The sequence below is a fragment of the Haliotis cracherodii genome, unplaced genomic scaffold (assembly GCF_022045235.1).
Source record: "Haliotis cracherodii isolate W230 unplaced genomic scaffold, xgHalCrac1.p SCAF_7, whole genome shotgun sequence".
Lineage (NCBI taxonomy): Eukaryota > Metazoa > Mollusca > Gastropoda > Lepetellida > Haliotidae > Haliotis > Haliotis cracherodii.
The window spans coordinates 24,620,886-24,641,395 of NW_027266330.1; the positions used below are offsets into that span (position 1 = coordinate 24,620,886).

Genomic DNA, 20,510 nt, shown 5'->3' on the forward strand with positions numbered 1-20,510 from the left:
CGCTACCGGCGATTGTTTTTCCACCTCTGCGGGGGGTCATCGCCAAGGCTCATGGGTAGATTCACTGACCAGCTCTTCAATTTTTGTCCGCTTATCGCTTCAAAAAATCCGAATTTCCCGTGTATTTCGCTTATATACAGACTTGAAAGGTAAGTGGATATTTTGTTTATATATTGTGTAATGGTATTCGGGACGAAATAAGACTTCTGAAAGTAATTATTTTTGTTTCAACTGTCTTTAGATATGTGCACACCGGTCCATTGTTTTCGTCTTGCATCCAAGATGGCAGACAAGTGAAATCGTGATATTTGGCTGTTTTATTTCGCTATCTCCTTCGTTATCATCCAATAAAGTCCTTAGTTACAAGGGTGTGCTGAACATATGCTATCTGTACAGCAGTTATGTGTAAGAACATCTTTGATAATGTTATTTCACAACGAATTACGAGTCCATGAAAATCGATGTTTATGCAAGAAAACTCGGAAATTTTTACACACACGCACAATTTGGGCGTGCTAAAACTTTTATTCTGATAGATATTTTTTCCCCCAAAAAAACCCAACTAATACCTTATATACCAATAAGCAACTATGCGGTTTTGTAATTACGAAACATTTGTTAAATACTCTGTAATTAATGTTACAAAAATAGCTATAATTTAGCTTAAAATATAAGGAAATCTACTATAAATTCCCACTTGAAACATACATTTCATGTCAAATAATGTTTCACATGGGTAGGTGTTGGAGAAAAATAATGATTCATAGCATATTCTATTTTCAGCCCATATTTCATGTTCCTAATTTCTGAAGTGTAATTCACTAACTTGTAAAATAATTATATCCAAGACTTTTTCTGCAGTAATATGATCTGTATGTTTTTATATTATAATTATAGGTTTCAACTGTCAATAAATAATGCTACATGTCCACATGAGTACATTCTTGTTGATTTAACATGAAGAATGATAAAACAGGTGCATTATGTTCCATTTACAGATGCCACGCCGAAAGAAAATGCCAGGTATTGGCCAGAAAAAGAAGCACTATAAAAGAAAATCTTCAAAGGTGACAACTTCATTGGACAGAGACCACAGCCATGCTCAAGTGAACCATCATAGAACAGATGATCAAGTAATTGTGGAAAGGTTTGTTATTTTCTAGGTATATTACATGCCTTTTGCAAAGTATAGAAAATATATCAAGTTGATTTAAGGACATTTTATTGATTGTTGTTAAATTTAATCATTTACATTAGTTGTAAAGTATGTGAGGTGAAATGGAGTTACATGCCACATTCCAGGGTATTGCACTTGTATGGCAATGTTTTTATGTGGCTGCTTGTAATAGCCTAGAGTAAAGCCAATTGATATAATTTTTTGTCACATTTAAATAATTTGTATTAATTTTATGTGCCAATCCAATTGAGATGATATATTATTCTAAATATCTTGTTCCAGTTCACAAGATGAGTTTGGTGCTAAATGGAGTGAAGCCTGGGATGCCTTCTACCTTGGACATGGATCAGGCACTCGCAACAACACTTCCACTGAAGAACCAGAAGAAGTTGATTCAGACTGCAGTTCTGCTAATAGGTTCTATGTCATTTTACATAAAGTTTTCTGCTATAAATCACATGTGGACTTAGACAAGTTTGTCGAGAAACTATGGAGGGATAGAAGGTTTGAGTTATTTCAATTTTTGAAGAATGACATCAAGAGCCATACTGATGCATTGTCCGACTTCACAATTTCAAGGATAACTGATGATAACATCCAGCTTGTCCAACATTATCATGGAGAGTCTCCAACAGTCAAATTGTGTATGAACATAAGATCATCATTAGTTCCCTCTCTGCTTGTACACAAGATTGTGATTGACAGAGAACATGATATATGGACGGGTCTTCCCAAAATTGTGATGTCATTTGGAGACCTTCAGAAGTTCTTTGATAGACTCAAACTTTGGGATGTTTGTGTTGGAAATCATGAGGAAGAGTTCACCAGTACAATGCCAAAATGGAGTACTTCCTACACAAAGACGAACCAAGTTCTTGCATACCATGAAGCCGATTTCTGTGCGAAGCGAGATGATATTGAGTACCACTCTACCATTCGATCAACCAAGTGTTCCATGTTGACTGTTAGAAAAAGGTGTAGCCATTGCAGTTTGTATAGAAACACACTTCGAAAGAAAGTTTCACGTTCAAAACAGCAAGAATCATCATTTTCTGAGAAGAAAACCACACCCCATAAACACATGTCCAAGGACATGATGATATCTAAGATTAAGGTGATGAAAGATAAAACACAGCACCTGCAAACTGAACTTGACAAGATTCGACGCAGCATATGGAAGAGCATATCTGTGGAAGGACAGAAACTTAATGAAACTGACAATGTTGAACTTTTGGGATTGCTGAAGAAACATACAGTTGATGTTGAAAAGGCCTTCCCCGATGAGAACTCGCTACAGAGGCTTTTCTGGGATCAGCAGTTGAAATGTGTAAGTTTGACAGACAGAAGGCAAATGAAATGGCACCCAATGATCATTAAGTGGTGCCTTTATATTCGAAGCAAAAGCCAAAAAGCATACGATGCCACCAGAGATGCTGGATTTATCTCCCTACCAAGCAGTCGAACACTGTTTGACTATTCACACTGGTTACCTGCTGAATGTGGCTTTAACTATGCCTCTGTGTCACATCTCAGGAATGAAGCAGCCCAGCTGGGAATGTTTCAGGAAGAATGGATGAGTTATGTTGGAATTCTTCAAGATGAGGTGAAAGTGTCTGAGGGGTTAGTTTACGACAGAGTAACTGGTGAGCTTGTTGGGTATGTTGAACTTGAGAAAACTGGCAATGACTTGTTGCATATGGAGAATTTAATTGCGAACACTAAGAAGAAACTAGCATCTTCCATTCTTGTCATAATGGTTAGAGGGATTACTTCTTCCCTGAAGTACCCAGTTGCCTGTTTTGCCACAAGTGGGATAACTGCTGATCTTTTGTATCCTGCTATATGGAAGGCTGTCCGATTTTTGGAAATTGAATGTAGATTAAAAATTCTGTTTGTAACATGTGACGGTGCATCTCCTAATAGAAAATTCTTCAATCTGCATCACTGTGAGGAACTTCAAAACACATACTGGACCTGGAACCCCTACTCATATCCTAGACGGAAGCTTTACTTCATTTCAGATGTCCCTCACCTCCTCAAAACCACCCGAAATTGTTTTGCCAATTCTGGAAGCCACAGCAAGTCACGTGACATGTGGAAAGATGGACAGGACATCAGGTGGTCACACATTGTTAGGTTGTATGAAGAATATGTGGAACCATCAATTTATGCTCATGCTCACAAATTAACGCGGGAGCATATTGATCTCACGCCTTTTGCTAAAATGAAGGTGAATCTGGCAGCTCAGGTATTGAGCAAAACTGTTGCGGATGCACTTGAACATTTGTATGATGATTCTGTGAGTGAGACTGTGAATTTTATCAGACAGATGAACAAATTTTTTGATTGTTTAAATACAAGGAACTTGAATGAGGCAGACAGGAAAAGAAATACTAATTTACGAGAATATGTCGATCGAAATGATGAGAGACTGACATATCTGACAACTGAATTTCTTGGTTATTTCGATGCATGGGAAAGAGCTGTTTTGAACAGACAAGGGCCTCTCACGAAGAGTCAGAGATCTAGAATGATGTTGAGCAAGCAGACACTACATGGATTACGCATCACGGTTCAATCTATTGTGGAATGTGTTAGGTTCCTACTAGATGAGGGTGCAAACTTTGTACTAACTCACAGATTCAACCAGGATCCACTTGAAGAACATTTCTCTCATTATAGACAAAAGGGAGGGGCCAACAGCAATCCTACTGTGTATGATGTGAAACATACCATGTCACAACTTCGTGTCATTGGTTCAACTGCCTTAGCACCAATTACAGGCAACATTACAAACAAGAGAGGACATAATGACATTCGAGTGGTTCACACCCCACTAACTAAGAGACAGAGGAGAAACTGAACATTGACATTTGTGGTGTTTATTTAGTGATGAGGGGCGGTCGGGTAGCCTTGTGGTTCAAGCGTTCGCTCGTCACACCAAAGACCGGGTTTGATTCCCGACATAGGTACATTGAGTGTACCCCATTTCTGGTGTCCCCCACTGTGATATTGCTGGATTATTGCTAAAAGCGGCGAAAAACCATAGTCACTCACTCACTCACTATTTAGTGAAGCCTGTGAAGATCCAGACTAGAAACTAGAATTGATCTTAAGCAAACCATGCTTCTTGTTAGTGGCGACTGCAGACCAGCTGTTCAGACTTGGGAACTTTATTAATGCATGTCATAAAATTTATGCTCATGATGTCTATCACTGGATTGTCTAATGCTGACTTGATTGTTTTTTTACTACCGTCATTTAGCCAAAATATTGCTGAGCACGGCTTTAAACAACAAACGAACAAATCTTGTGTTTTGAGACTAACAAAATAAAAAGTCAAAATAAGATCATTTGTATGTATTTTCTTCAAGATTATTTCTTGCAGTTTGAAAAAAGCACCCACAAAATAATGAGATAAAATGTACAGCTAATTAAGCACTAAAATATGTACAGTTATGTTATTCACTGATATTAGAACAATTTTTATATTACATGTACGAACAAATCAACTGGCACAAAATCCAAACATATTAAGCAGTTAATGTTCCCTCAGGCGTTTTCTAAGGGAATTTGACTTTTTCCCTTTTTTTGCACGTTTGGGTGTGCTGGCATTTCTTTTTTGTGTTTGCCTGCGAATGTGCTGGACAACAGCTCTTCCTCGCAGTTTCAGGAACAAGTCCGCAATACTTTCCAAAATGGAGAGCTTTTCTTCTTCACTACTTGTGACGAGCTTGTCCCAGTAAAACAGGACTGTTGTATCTTTAAGAATGCTGTCCTTAAGGCGGTCAACACACAGGGAATTTGCATTTAAGTTTGATGTGTCGACTTGATGCCGACAAATTATCTCCATTTTTCTCACAAGAAAGAAAAAATTGTCCCCACTAACTTTAAGTCCTCCTCTGTTGACAGTCTCAGTCCAAACGCGAAATTTTGTCATAAATGCAGATGAAGTATCCTGTGATGTTATGCATAAATGCCTCAGGGTTTTGGCTACTTTTGACTCTATTCCTGAGTGCTTTGTAATGGCCCTAATTAAAAATCCACAGATATAAAATAGAGTCTCATTTTCCGCCGAGGTCAGATCTTTAGCTTCGTGTTCTGCATCACTCTGTATACTTGATATAAACTTCGTACACACAGCATCTACCAGTTCATCCAACAAGCACTGACTTAACATGTGGACATTCCAGTCACTCTCTTGTGTGTGTAATTTTATTACATCATGCAATTGATCACAGAACTTGGTGTCAGTTCTTACTCTGTGGAACTGTGCCCACATCTGCTCTCTGCTCGCCACAAAGGAGCTGCTTTTTCCCAATCCAGAAAACAATGTTACAAATGTAGGTGTCAGGTGGTCAGTTATTTGAGCTAGGCATGACTCTGAACCAGAAAGTAAACTAGCAATGTCACACATTTTCCCCTCACATGCCAGATCCGACTTGTGAATTTCATTATGAGCTATTGCGTTTAAAGAATTGCGGACAGACTCCAGCATACATCCTTGCAATTGCTCAGTGCTGAAGAAAACTTGATTTGAGGAACTTGTCAGCGTAGGAGGTGTGGTCGGTATGGTCTGCTGTGTCTCACTGGTAAGCTTGTAGTCAGGAGCTGGAATTAGTAATAATATCCCTTATGATATGCAATCAAAAGAACCTTTCACCAAGTATATTAGTTTAAGGTTGAATGTATGGTGTTAACATGTAAATGTAAACATGTATCAAGGCATTTATCCAGTATGTTTACGAAGTGCCTGTGGCAGTCAAATTGTGGAAGATAACCGTTATTCTGTTCAAAATAAGGATTTCCATATTTTTTTAATTCATAGTTATTTTACAATTGTATTTTGAGATTGAATTGAATCCAATGATATAAAACTAAGCATTAACACATCACGATGAATAAATAAAAAGTAATTGAAAAAGCATACTAACTCAGGCTTCTTAAATGATTAGATTTTTATCTGATACAAGTATTCTGTTCATATGTAATGATTGCAACATTGAAAGTGTATACACATGATACAAGAGTCCCAAAATGTTAGTTCAATTATTATTCTACGGCAGTCAAATTAATGTATCCATGGTCAATGTGTTAAGATTAGATTAAATGTATACAAATTAAGATAGATACACACATGATAAAATACAAATAGGGTTACTTATTTCTGAAATTATATTAGTCTGGAGGACAAAATTGCAATATGTAAATTGAAGAATCTATGTATTCCACACATTATAACATCTTGGAGTATCTGCTTTCCTCTTATAATTATATGCCTATATTTTACCATTATTCATATATATACCCATGGTGGTAATTAGCCAAATTGTGCCCTGGGGCTTTTATGTAAGAATATATATGTAAATAAAATATGAATATATGTTTGAACAGAAAACTTTACTGTTTTGTGATTTTCATTACCTCGTAAATCGGATCTTCCGTGTGCTTTGATCACATGGCCACGGAATCCAGAAATTGAACCGTAGTCTTTGCTGCACAAAGGACATCTGTACAAAGCTGCAAAAGTCTTGCCAGGTCTCCTGTTTTCGCCAGTCTTTTGCACCTTTGAATGGCAGTCATCGGACGTTGAATCCGAGTTTCTATCCACTTCATACTCTGTGTACTCGCCTAGAAGTACGGACAAATCCATATCGGAGTCATCCCAGTTGACGAAATCGGACATGTTGTAGTTGTTACGAGAGAATCTGAACGCTTGAATATGTATCCGTATTAGGTTAGGAATGACGATAATGTTGCAAGGCATTGTATATATATGGTCTGATATCTCGATCATCTTAATTACCGTTTCCGTGTTTAATTGATAAAAATCTGATGCACATGGGACATATGTGTTTTGACAGCTATCGATCGCCACACATGCTTGTAAGCCGGATGTTTTGGTAACCAGGGGAAGTCAAGTTAAGCCCTACTACGCATGCGCCATAAGCTGTCCACATGTGGTTGGCATCGCGTCTGCGGGATACCGATAACATGGGGCTCGGATTTCAATTCGCGGATGCGCGGCAGAGATAGTTTCAGGAATTCTGTATCGTTTCCTATCCAGGTTATACAAGTCCGTGTTGGTATTAAAAAAAAACCGCGCTGCATTAAATATTGCACAACATCGCGACATACACTCTGTTAACTTTCTGTTGTGTATATTCTCAGTTATAGCCCTTCGCATGCAGCAGTATATTATCCGCCCCGCCACGAGCAAATATACTACCTGGCCCAGATTGTTTCGCTGAAAATCTAGGTCGGTTCATCAGTGTTATTGTTATTGTTGATCTACTTACCCCCCGCGTGTGCTTGTCGTTGCGTTCGAGCGAATTGCTCAGCGATCGCGAACACTAAAGGACCGCTATTGATTCCGAAGTCGCGGTTGCTCTCTAGATGACCCCGTGTGACCGCCTGTTGTCAGACAGTGGAAAAGTGTAGCAAGACAATGGTGTCGCCTGAAGAATATGTCTAGTAGGTTAAACAAACACGTGTTGAAGGGGGCTGATAGATACGCTGTCAATGGTTGTAAAAAATGGAATGATAGGATAAGAAAGAAGTTTAGTAATATGGATTTAGGACATCTGTTTAACGCAACAGGTTTTACGGATAAATTTTCTGTTTTTACACAGGTGGCACAATGGTGTATGAATGAATATGTTACCCGTTGGAATGATATGTTAAGAAAGGAAGAGGGGCGAAATGGGCTTAATAAATTGAGAATGTACCGATGTTGCAAGCAAGTATATGGGACAGAATACTATGTTTCAAATCAGATGACCAGAAACTATAGATCGGCTCTAGCCAAGTTTTGATGTGGCGTGGCTCCTATTCGAGTGGAAGCCGGTCGGTACGAAGGTGTACCTGTCCACAATAGAAAATGTTTTCACTGTGATAACAGCGTAGAAGACGAGGTCCATGTTTTGTTTCACTGCGTATTATATGACGATATCAGGTCAAGTGACTCTTTTTAATGAATGTATTGCTAAATCTTATAATGTTTAAGATATACCTGATATCGACAAATTTTGTTTAATTTTCAATGACTCCAGTGTGTGTTTTATACTTGCCAAAGTCTAAGTAAGACGAGTTCTATAACAACTTCTTTATTACAATTAGTGCGACGTTTCGGTTTAGATCCTAACACCTTTTATCAAGCAAGTTCATCCATAGAACTCGTCTTACTTCATCACACCAACTTCTAAATGCCACTGAAAGAAGTTGCCAAAGTCTGCTTTTTAATTCTTTATCGTAGAAAACATCTTTTATATGGAAAACATTTTACTATATCATCTTAATATCAGTTATGTGTAAATTTTATGATAATTTGTCTCTCATAATTCTATTGAATGGTTCAGTACATTCTATCTATGTCAAGTTGTACAAAGCTGTTTTATGTATGTACAGAAGTGAGACGTTAATAAACTATTGTCTATCTGTCTGTCTATCTGTCTGTCAAACGCATACATGGTCATCAGTGTATACTTTAGTGACTGGGAGGTATCCTTCCGGTGTATATATGTATATATATATATATATATATATGTGTGTGTGTGTGTGTGTGTGTGTGTGTGTGTGCGTGTGCGTGTGGGTGCAATTGTGTGTGTGTATTAGTACATTTTATTATTTCACTCTCATGTGCATCACATCATAGCAGCCTAGCGGTTAGCACGTGATCAGTGACAGTTATATATACCTCAACGGTATCCAGTGTTGTATACTATTTCGATTTGATTACAAGTGACGAATAGTGAGGACATACAAATGAACTCTGTGTCGAACTTCCTTAACATGCCATTTCGGTTTTTCGGGCGTGTTGAACAAATAACTCGCACTTTTCTCGAGTTCCTTGAGTTCAACACATATGTTTTCAACTGTTTCTGAATTATTTTCATTTCTCGGCACTCGGCTCCAAATTGAAATAAAATGTATCTAATTTACACTTTGACTACACGTAAGTTCAGAACACAGTAGGTTTATCTATTTATTAACGTGGGGGCTTTGGGTGTTCTAGGTTTGTTGAGAAATTATGAATGAGTGAGTGAGTTTGATTTTACGCCGCTTTTATATTCCAATATTCCAGCAATATCACGGCTGGGGACACCAGAAAAGGGCTTCACACATTGAACCCATGTCGGGAATCGAACCCGGGTCTTCGGCGTGACGAGCGAACGCTTTAACCGCTAGGCTACTCGACCGCCCCAATTTAAGACGAAGACGCAGCCATTAAAAGTATCCAGACGCATGTAAAACGTCATGTCTTAAGCACAAATACTTTCTTGTACCGCCTCCGCGTTGCTGCACTGCTTGGCTCTTGGCATAAGGGGATATATACATGGACTGATCGGCTCGGAGTAAATACAATGTCAAATACTGGATTGTGTTTGATTCTGTTTCACCATATCAGGACCGAATATTTGAGTATGATCTTTTACAAAAAAATAAATCATACTGTTATTGTATCAAAGACGCTAATTTTGTTTTACAAGAATGGGTGTAACATTTTTTCATACCCCGAGTGATATTACTGATACTGACGTAAACATTTTAATATCAGCTCCAAATATATCAGCTTTTATTTATCATTTTGTTTCACTTTCTAATTGGCGGTTTTGTAAATTTTCATTATATAAACAAAACACATATTAAAATGATGAAATTGATCCAACATTTGATCTCAATCTTTTGAACACGTTTTGTGTTGTTGTTTGTTTGTTGTTTAACGCCACACGCAGCAATATTCCTATATGACGGCGGTCTGTAAATAATCGAGTCTGAACCAGACAATCCATATGTTTAAAAAAATGTCTTTGTTTCAATAATTATGGTTTTAATAGAAAAAACAGAATTGTGTCATAACTCCATGGCCGCCTATATTCTAACTAAAGACGAGCGTGTATCGCGCCACTGATCCGGGGATAGATGCCGTTTGCTATGCCATGTGGGACATTGAGACATTTGTTAATTAATTAGAGTGAGTGAGTTGGGTTTAACGCCGCTTTTAACAGTATTCCAGTTATATCGCGGCGTGTCAGCTTAATGTGGGAGGAAAGCCCGAAGTGATGCAGGTCTCAGACGTTTACCACTTTGGTGAAACCCACGAGCACGGGTATGGTGATGACAAACCTAGAAACATAATCGGGTCGAACCGAGATTCGAACCCACAATCATAGGTTTCTGGCGTTCCCAAGGGACGCAACTCTGCACAGCGAATCGCGGCGCCTTTGACGACTGGGCCACCCTTGCCCCCTAATTAATTAGAATATGTAGAATATGAGCAATCTATTGTGGATTGTTGGATAATTATTAATTATTAAACGCACCTATCACATTGGTGGAAGTTTGGTGGCAATTTTACACATGAAACAGAATAATGCAGTAAAAAATTGATAATGTCTATTGAATAAGCTCTAATTTAAATTTGAATCTGCATTATCAAAATTGAGACTGACACATAGAAACAGACCAACATGGAAGTAATAGATTAGAAAAATATGATAGATCCTGTTTATTTGTTTGTTTGTTTGTTTAACGCTGCACTCATAGTCCAGCAATATGACGGCGGTCTCTAAATAATCAAATCTGGACCAGACATTCCAAAACTTAATATCATGGGCATCGATCCACGTGTTTTGCTTGTGCAAGGTTCCATGTTTTTACCACACTTTATAAACCTATTCATTGGGATCTCTATTAAGTAACAGACTTCTTTCTATAGGCATTAAGACCTATTGTGGGGTTTTACTTTCCAGTCGGGTTAAATCTCATAAACGTTGTAATGTCCCTGAGATTTTATTAATATAACTTCCGTTCAGATTGTAACATGTAATGAAATGTAAAATTAAATGAAAAAATGTTTTCTTTAAAGGATCGGACTCGCAACCTTCATATCTGTAGCCCAGTGAGTGTACCACGAGGCTACAGAGGCGTTGATAAGCCTCACTGGTTTTAGAATGCTCTTTTCAAGCTCCGTACGCCAGCAACAGATATTTTACGAGCGTTTCCTAAGGTTCATGGAAAGTATGTTTGAAACATAAAAATGTTGATAAATGTTGTTTTAAGTTTCTTTTTTCGGTTTATAAGCATGGAAAAACACTTTCTCTCGGTTTTTGTAGACAGAGCATGCCCTTGGGGTCGGGAAAAACCGCGGGGGCTTCGCTTCGCCCCCTTGGTATTTCCCTCTCCCCAGGGCATGCTCTGTCTACCAAAACCTCGTGAGCGTGTTTTCTCCAATACATAACCATGTCCGCACACTCTAACGACCTTTTGGCACTTTGGACTTGACAGGCAGAAGGTAAAATGCTACTCAAACTTGCGTTAAAGCTAATGCAGTCGTTTGATCAACTATACACAAGTACACAAATATTTCATCAGACACAGCTGATCTTTTTTGTAGATATTGTATTGTCTTACTTATACTCAACCGCAAGTTATTCACTCTGAGGAAGTCCACAAAGACCCGTGCTGTATGGGGACGAGCGTTGTCCTGCTGAAAGACCTGGAGTTGAGGTTGATCCGGGAAAAGATGTCTGACCAATCTCATTAAAATCAGATCTTAGTTCTCGCTACCGCTAAACAAAGATATGAAGACATCCCATTTAGGGTCACGTCAGAACGACCATTCATCCGACCAATCAGAGCGTTGCTTACCACATCATGAAAGCGACAGTCGGAATGTGATTTCAAATCATGCAACCTCGAAAACTTTAACATGGGGTGTTCCGAACGATAGTTACGGGGTTAACGACGGAATCCTTACAATCTAGACGATCTATTAGCCATTCCAGAATGTGTTTTTTGTTCAGGTTTCAAATTTGTAATCGAGAATTTGTCAAAATATGTTTCGAAGCGTAGTCGCCAATTTGAAATTAGTGCCGTAAAGCACGAGAAAGCTGCCTTCTGATTGGTCATTCCATTGGTCGGTCAAAGTTCGCGCAAGGTCGGTCTGACGTGACCCGTAATGGGATGTCCTCAGATCTTTTTTTAGCGGTAGCGAGAACTAAGATCTGATTTTAATGAGATTGAGGTCTGACGTGATTACCAACAACATCATCCTTGTACACGACAAAAGTCACATGCTGACGGAGCACGTGGAGCGGGTCCTGTGATGATAACTGAAGCCTACCACTCCATGATGCTTCCTCCTCCTCCCCACCGGTCGTCCTGTAATACTCATTACGTTGTCTTCACATTCTGATGCGGCCATCGGTGTGAAAAAGGTTGGACCTTGATTCACCTGAGGAGACAACTTGTTGCCACTGTTGACGTCGCCAACGCAGGTGCTGTTGGGCACACTGCCGACGTCGTTGGTGGTGACGTTGAGTCCGTCTGGGTCCGACGTAAGGGCGACAACATTTGATTCCCGCCGTTCTTAGACGAACTGTGTCGGCTGACACGGGATGACGTGGACCTTGAATGGTTGCAGCTGTCTGTGTTGCTCGTCGCTGTCAGTCACGCAGATGTGTCACCCGGATGTAACGGTCCTGCGCTGGAGTAGTGACCCTCCCGTCCAGAACGAGGCCGGTCTTGGACATTGCCTGTCTGTTAATGCCTACGACCAATCTGGTGAAGGTAGACACATGACATCCAAAGTGCCTAGCCATTGCAGTTGACGTTGATCCGGCTTGTAGCATCCAATGGCAACGTCTCTCTGGAGTTCAGTTAGTCTAACCATGTTTCCTGTACTCTTTCAAAGTCGAATATGAAATGCTTGGTGTTTTTTATATGGTTGTTTATGAAGGATGAACAAGGGGGAAAATGCACGCATTTTTGTATGTGATTTGCTCTGCTCGTTCAACAAGCGTCAAACGAGACGAAACGACGGCGTTCCTGCAGCGTGCTCAAAATGAATGATATAATTCGTGAACAGTGTTTCTTCAATGCGTCTTTTCTCGTTTGTTTACATTTCTTTCCACAAAATACTATTTTGTGCTCTTCACAAAAAACCCCAACAATTTGGCTTGCGTTTCTTTTGCGGTTGAGTAACAAAATACTAAACACCAATATTGGTTCAGGCAATGTCTTATACCATGTATATATAATTATATATATATATAATATTATATATAACACAGCACAGTAAAGTTCTAACTCTCAGGCACTATATAGTCATAATTAAATAAGTGGAGTAAAATTGAACACAGTTTTAATTGGCTAGCTAGCGCTTTCAACTCGTACCACGTCCGAGTCTCATCAGGCCATAGCTGAATAACGGACATGTTACGATAAAAGACTTGGCTTGCTGGATGTATCCTTGAAGCTGGTATCATGGTACTAGAGTCCAGAAACTTGGGACATCGGGGTTTTGTACCACATATATGAACAAAACTATAAAACACAGGGACAGCGAGGTACAGCCATGATGTCTGGTAACACTACCATGCCTATTTCCGAGAGATTATCATACGAGCGTGTGTCATACTGATTATTACAAAACGAATGGCAGAAACTTTGTATTTCCTGAGCGAGAGCGAGGGTAAAACATGAATTCTTACACGAGTTTCGTAAAATCAGTATGACACACATGTCAGTGTAATAATGTCTTTATCACCAATTATTTCTTAACCATTTCCATCTCCCATTAAGAAAAAATGCACTGATCACCACCACTTCCCTACAAAACCACAATTTGTCGAATTACGTCAACAATCTTCAGCTAGCCGTCGTTTCTAGTGTGACGTCATTCCGACCTTACATCACGATTAGATTCGAATGGCGACAACCATGCCGATCGGATGACTGTGAAAATACACTGGTTCGCGAGAAGTGATATTTGTACCAGTGCACATATGATTTTTATGAACCCTTTTGGTAATAAACATTGATACATTGTTTATCATCACAAGCTGTTTCTCTCACACAAAACACCAATATCACACATATCTGTTATTCTAATGAGATAATTCCTCTCTGCCGAAGAATATATATATATGCTTATCTCGAATTCGACATAAATAGACAAAGCGCTATCTCCAATCTTGGACTCGGTCCTAACTTTGACTTTACTAGTGTATTGTGTACCTTTATCTCGAAGTTGGCATTTGTCACATTAATAGCTTTGAGAAACCAAATAAGCATTTCACTTAGCTGTGAGCAATTCTCCTAGACACGAAGTGTGGAATCAGGAATGAAGATCACTTGCAACATCGTCTAAGTTAGTTTCATCCATAGAAGCCATGGGCATAAAGTTCAACGAATAATCTGTCCCTGACTTTTTTCGAAAAAGTAGAATTCAACTTTGTGTAATAACCAAGACCACGTGCAATTCACTCATCTGTTGCCAATTATTACACAATTATTGCATTGATTTTATCCATGGAAGTACATACAAAAAGTCAATTATAATTAGTCATTGCATACACCTGTTGCATCCAAAATGTATGGTGTATCCCATCGTATTTCTATGGGCCTACAATACTCAGTCTGTTACTCAGGTGAAAAATACCTTCTATTTTCCATTTATACAAAATCATAGGAAAATATAAAATACATGAAAGGGACGTTGTGAACACACAAACCATTGTCTATATGAACACCTCTTCCGTTTAAATAACACACATGTTAACACGCACGCACACACAAATGTTTAACAAACTATAGTCAATGATATATGCAGGCTATCATTCAATGTACAAATTAAGTCAAGGTTAATCTATCTATTTTAGTCTTATTTAATCACAAATTTCTTACTGTTGTTTATAAATGTACCAAACAAGCCACCAATTTAAATGGATTTCCACGTGGACAGGACGGATCGGTGGAAATGTTCAAAGCGTGAATATTTAATGAAATAAAGACATAGATACATGTAGCTGTAGTTTGGAATGTTCCTACAGAAAAAGACAGGTGGCAACTTGACTACTGGAAATAGTTTATCCAAGTACACAGAAAGAGGATACTCCCACTGTTGTTTGTTCAGTCATGAGAACTGTTGGATGAGAATAATTTGCTAAGAATTGTTATTTACTACTAACAGACACAAATGGATATAATACTTCTGTTATGTATGTTATATGTGTTTTCGATTGCGTTCAAGTTAATGCAGTCAGTATGTATGACCAATAGACCAATTATAAGTGTGGTGCTCCAACAGAACAGAACCTTGTCTTGTATTATCATATAAGTGATGTTTGTCAGTGGTGACTTTTAAACCATATATGTGCATAATTTGTCTGGCACATTGTCATCAACCTACTTCAATTGACAATTCATCCACTGAATCCATGGACATGAAGTGAAACCAACATCTGTCCCCGTTTTTTTAAAGAAAAAATATAATTCAACTTTGTGTAATTTCCAAGATTACGTGCAACTCACTGAGCTGTTGCTAATTATTTCACAATTATTTTATTCATTTAATTTCTTACGTCAACCTTTTTGATTATACTAGTAATTAGTCATCGCATTTACCTGTCGCATTCAACATTTATAGTGCATCCCATCATATTTCTATGGGCCTACAATACTCAGTCTGTTACTCAGGTGACAAATACCTTCAATTTTCCATGTATACAAAATCATAGGAAGACATAATTACATGACAGGGATTTGTGAACACACAATTCATTGTCTATAAAAACACATCTTCCATGATTTAAATAACACACTTGTTAACACTCATACAAAATGTTTTCAAATTTAACCCAGGTAAATGTACCTATTATAGTCTTATTTAATCACAAATCTATCACTTAATGTAACATTTTAATGGATCTCCTCGTGTACAAGTCGGATCGGTGATGTTCAATGCGTGAATGTGTAATGAAATGAAAACGTAAATACACTCTTCAAAAAAGGAAACGCACAGGTAGTATGCTGTAGTTCATTGAACCTGACTACACAGAAAATCCGATAAATTAGATCATTGTCGATTTGCAATGTCTTAAACGGCATTGTTTTCACAATTGTTCAAAAATGTCATGGAGGTAAAAAGTAAAGCAAAATGCACGTTATGGCGTTCGTAACTCGTGGTAGTGACTTTAAAAAGGCAAGCATAAGCTAATAATTTGAAAGTCTTTGAAAGGCATTCAGAAGTGATACACTTAAGGAAGAGAATATATGGATGTTAACTTCTTTATTATGAGGAACACAACGTTTCGGAGTATATGCATTTACTTCCTCATAATAAAGAAGACGACGTCCATATATTCTCTTCCTAACATTTTTCAAGTGCGAATATGCGCTGGCGATGTTCCACGCTGCCGATCGGAACATCGCCATAGGACGTATCCAAAGAGGGGAATCGCGGTCTTCGGTTGCACGCCACTTCCACTTTCCACCACAGCACCATTTGCCTCCTTTGTGACCGATACACACAGTTCAATTCCACTGCAGACCGTCCGTGAACCGGCCGACCAAGTGTTACCACCCCTACAGCAGATCGCTACATTCGACTGTTCCACCTACGTCATCGCAATGCCACAGCTACGGAGGCTTCAGGACGCATCCCTGGTTTGAGGAGGATATCGGACCAAACTGTCAGGAACCATCTTCGCGAGGCTGGAATCCGACCCAGAAGACCAGTAATCGTCCCTGTTTTGCAACAGATCCATCGACAGCGACGAATGCGTTGGCGTCAACCCTACAGCCTTGGAATTTGAGAAACTGCAGACGAGTGTGATTTAGCGATTTCTTCTACACTGAAGACAACGTGTTTATCGTCGTCGAAATGAGCGTTTTGCCCTACTTGAGTGTCCCACTTGTTTTGCATCGGAACTCGGATATATGAAGTAATCACTGGTTTGGAATCAGTGTGGTTGAGCAAAAGCGGTGTTACAGATTTGTTCAGTGCTGCTTCAGCTTCAGCATCAGCCATTGCATTACCAACGATTCCAACTTGGCTGGGTAAAGAAGTTGGAAGGACATGAACACATGACACTTTCATATGGATAGTAACTTCTTTTATTCTTCGTCACGACGTTTCTGAGCTAATGAAGCAGGGAGTGGCTCTGAAACGTCGTGACAAAGAAGGAAAGAAGCTGCTATCCATAAAAAGATGTCATATATTCATTTTTTTCAAATTTCAGCAATATTCCAGTGCAAACGTGGCGGTGCGTGTCACATCAGGTCAGGCTTCACGCATGTCTGCATGGCAAACGAATGCTGTAAACATAACACCACCCAGAGGTTACCCTATCGCCCCTGTCCAGAAGACAGAGGGTTGTAATCTGAAGCACCGGTATATCAATGTGGGAAAGGTGTTGTGCAATAGTTTATGCCAAATAGTCAACCAATATTTATAGTATTTGGTTATGTGTTTTATGACTTATAAAACGTTTATTAGGTGAGGTGAAATTGGGTTTAACGTCGCGTCCAAGATTATTGCACTTATATAGCGACGTGCATGCACGTGTGTGTGTGTGTGTGTGTGTGTGTGTGTGTGTGTGTGTGTGTGTGTGTGTGTGTGTTTGTGTGTGTGGCTGCTTGTAGTAGAGCGGACTGGTGCCGATTTATAGTGCTAGCCCACTGAGATACCATGCGGCAGTTTAACATGATCAATACCCCACTCAGACACAGTATACTGACTCCGAGCCGACCAGTCCTTGTTTTAGCCCCTTAATGCTGAGTCGCCAGACAGGGTAACAACAAGTACCATCTTTTAACGTCTTTTGGTATGACGCGGCCGGGGATCGAACCCCTGACCTTCCGTTTTCCGTGCGGACGCTCTACCACTAGACCACGGTCAAACGTTTATTAAATCTTTCGTGTGTACTTAGACCTTTAAGGTATTCACGAAAGTAGGATAGGTTCACTTTGAAGTATCCTCGGCCTCTACAGATTAAGTCTTACAACCCATGTGCTATCCTTTCCCAGTGATGTGGAAAGACGTATCGTGCAGAATATGCATTGTACGATGTTTTGAGATGACATTTATTTTGGTTATTCAGTTTACTTTAGAAGAATGAACAAGGATGTAGCTCGCATTACATCTTGCTTGCAAATGCGGTGCGCAGTGACCTGAAAACTCAAGACAGAAGGCAAAGAGATAATGCCAACTTGCCTCACAGCTCCTGTAGGTGTTGTTGAGTGCCCGTTTGGGGCCTACATATTCATATATAGGACTGCACAAACACGTTGTGTACCTTGGCTGTCTTGTCTCGTACAACTGATATTTATGGCACGTTCATGGTGTATTGTCTCAGCATTACTTCATTGCCTCGGGACTCGAACATCAACAAGGTATGTGCATCGATATGACACATGACATGGTGTTTCAATGCTTCGACTATTTAATGCCCAGCACAGGCGTACCTAAACAGAAGATTTAATCTAATTGTGTCTGATAAACTTCAAAATGAGTGTGCATCTGTTAACGTCATAAGCTCGTGTGTGATTAGGTGTGCTCTATGGGAATGATTGATATCATCAGCATCGATCAACGCAATTGGGATACGATTACATGCATCAACCAAGTCAGCGGGTCTGACCACCCGATCCCGTTAGTCGCCTTTTACGACAAGCATGGGTTGCTGAAGACGTATGTGGGTATGTAGGAATGTTGGTAAGCGAATATGGGTATTTGCTGGTACGCGGATATGTTACTGTTGTAGTATGTTGGTATGTAGGGATGTGGGTATAAGAGTATGGGTATTTGCTGGTACGCCGGTATGTAACTGTTTTAGTATTTGGGTGTGCGGGTATATAGGAATGTGGGCATGTGAGTATGGGTGTTTGTTGTTGCGCGGGGAAATGTTACTGTTTTAGTAGTTGGGTGTGTTGGTATGTAGGGTTGTGGGCATGTGAGTATGGGTGTTTGTTGTTGCGCGGGGAAATGTTACTGTTCTAGTAGTTGGGTGTGTGGGTATGTAGGTATGTAGGGTTGTGGGCATGTGAGTATGGGTGTTTGTTGTTGCGCGGGGAAATGTTACTGTTCTAGTAGTTGGGTGTGTGGGTATGTAGTGATGTGGGCATGTGAGAATGGGTGTTTGTTGTACGCGGGTATGTTTGTTCTTGGTCTGTTACTGTTTTAGTAGTTGGGTGTGTGGGTATGTAGTGATGTGGGCATGTGAGAATGGGTGTTTGTTGTACGCGGGTATGTTTGTTCTTGGTCTGTTCTAGTAGTTGGGTGTGTGGGTATGTAGTGATGTGGGCATGTGAGAATGGGTGTTTGTTGTAGGCGTGTATCTTGGTCTGTTACTGTTCTAGTAGTTGGGTGTGTGGGTATGTAGTGATGTGGGCATGTGAGAATGGGTGTTTGTTGTACGCGGGTATGTTGGTCTGTTACTGTTCTAGTAGTTGGGTGTGTGGGTATGTAGTGATGTGGGCATGTGAGAATGGGTGTTTGTTGTAGGCGTGTATGTTGGTCTGTTACTGTTCTAGTAGTTGGGTGTGTGGGTATGTAGTGATGTGGGCATGTGAGAATGGGTGTTTGTTGTACGCGGGTATGTTTGTTCTTGGTCTGTTACTGTTCTAGTAGTTGGGTGTGTGGGTATGTAGTGATGTGGGCATGTGAGAATGGGTGTTTGTTGTACGCGGGTATGTTTGTTCTTGGTCTGTTACTGTTTTAGTAGTTGGGTGTGTGGGTATGTAGTGATGTGGGCATGTGAGAATGGGTGTTTGTTGTACGCGGGTATGTTTGTTCTTGGTCTGTTACTGTTTTAGTAGTTGGGTGTGTGGGTATGTAGTGATGTGGGCATGTGAGAATGGGTGTTTGTTGTACGCGGGTATGTTTGTTCTTGGTCTGTTACTGTTTTAGTAGTTGGGTGTGTGGGTATGTAGTGATGTGGGCATGTGAGAATGGGTGTTTGTTGTACGCGGGTATGTTTGTTCTTGGTCTGTTCTAGTAGTTGGGTGTGTGGGTATGTAGTGATGTGGGCATGTGAGAATGGGTGTTTGTTGTAGGCGTGTATCTTGGTCTGTTACTGTTCTAGTAGTTGGGTGTGTGGGTATGTAGTGATGTGGGCATGTGAGAATGGGTGTTTGTTGTACGCGGGTATGTTTGTTCTTGGTCTGTTACTGTTTTAGTAGTTGGGTGTGTGGGTATGTAGTGATGTGGGCATGTGAGAATGGGTGTTTGTTATACGCGGGTATGTTGGTCTGTTACTGTTCTAGTAGTTGGGTGTGTGGGTATGTAGTGATGTGGGCATGTGAGAATGGGTGTTTGTTGTAGGCGTGTATGTTGGTCTGTTACTGTTCTAGTAGTTGGGTGTGTGGGTATGTAGTGATGTGGGCATGTGAGAATGGGTGTTTGTTGTACGCGGGTATGTTTGTTCTTGGTCTGTTACTGTTCTAGTAGTTGGGTGTGTGGGTATGTAGTGATGTGGGCATGTGAGAATGGGTGTTTGTTGTACGCGGGTATGTTGGTCTGTTACTGTTCTAGTAGTTGGGTGTGTGG

At 39.8% G+C, this 20,510-nt stretch overlaps 2 protein-coding genes across 2 annotated transcripts; one reads left to right on the forward strand and one right to left on the reverse strand.

The window, feature by feature from the left end:
- Positions 1–4,579, forward strand: LOC139448397 (uncharacterized). The gene is made up of 3 exons (XM_071229940.1): positions 1–149; positions 999–1,147; positions 1,460–4,579. Exons 2-3 carry the CDS (start codon positions 999–1,001, stop codon positions 4,038–4,040), a joined length of 2,730 nt encoding a protein of 909 aa, XP_071086041.1. The 5' UTR covers positions 1–149; the 3' UTR covers positions 4,041–4,579.
- On the reverse strand, positions 4,551–7,245 carry LOC139448398 (uncharacterized). The gene is made up of 2 exons (XM_071229941.1): positions 6,602–7,245; positions 4,551–5,788 (listed from the first exon to the last, which is right to left on the reverse strand). Exons 1-2 carry the CDS (start codon positions 6,972–6,974, stop codon positions 4,719–4,721), a joined length of 1,443 nt encoding a protein of 480 aa, XP_071086042.1. The 5' UTR covers positions 6,975–7,245; the 3' UTR covers positions 4,551–4,718.
- Between the last annotated feature and the right edge of the window lie 13,265 nt (positions 7,246–20,510).

Coding starts and splice junctions, on each gene's coding strand:
- LOC139448397 (XM_071229940.1), top strand. CDS start 999: ATGCCACGCCGAAAGAAAATGCCAGGTATTGGCCAGAAAAAGAAGCAC. Junction 1,148..1,459: donor GATCAAGTAATTGTGGAAAG/GTTTGTTATTTT, acceptor ATCTTGTTCCAG/TTCACAAGATGAGTTTGGTG.
- LOC139448398 (XM_071229941.1), bottom strand. CDS start 6,974: ATGATCGAGATATCAGACCATATATATACAATGCCTTGCAACATTATC. Junction 5,789..6,601: donor CGGAAGATCCGATTTACGAG/GTAATGAAAATC, acceptor TACTAATTCCAG/CTCCTGACTACAAGCTTACC.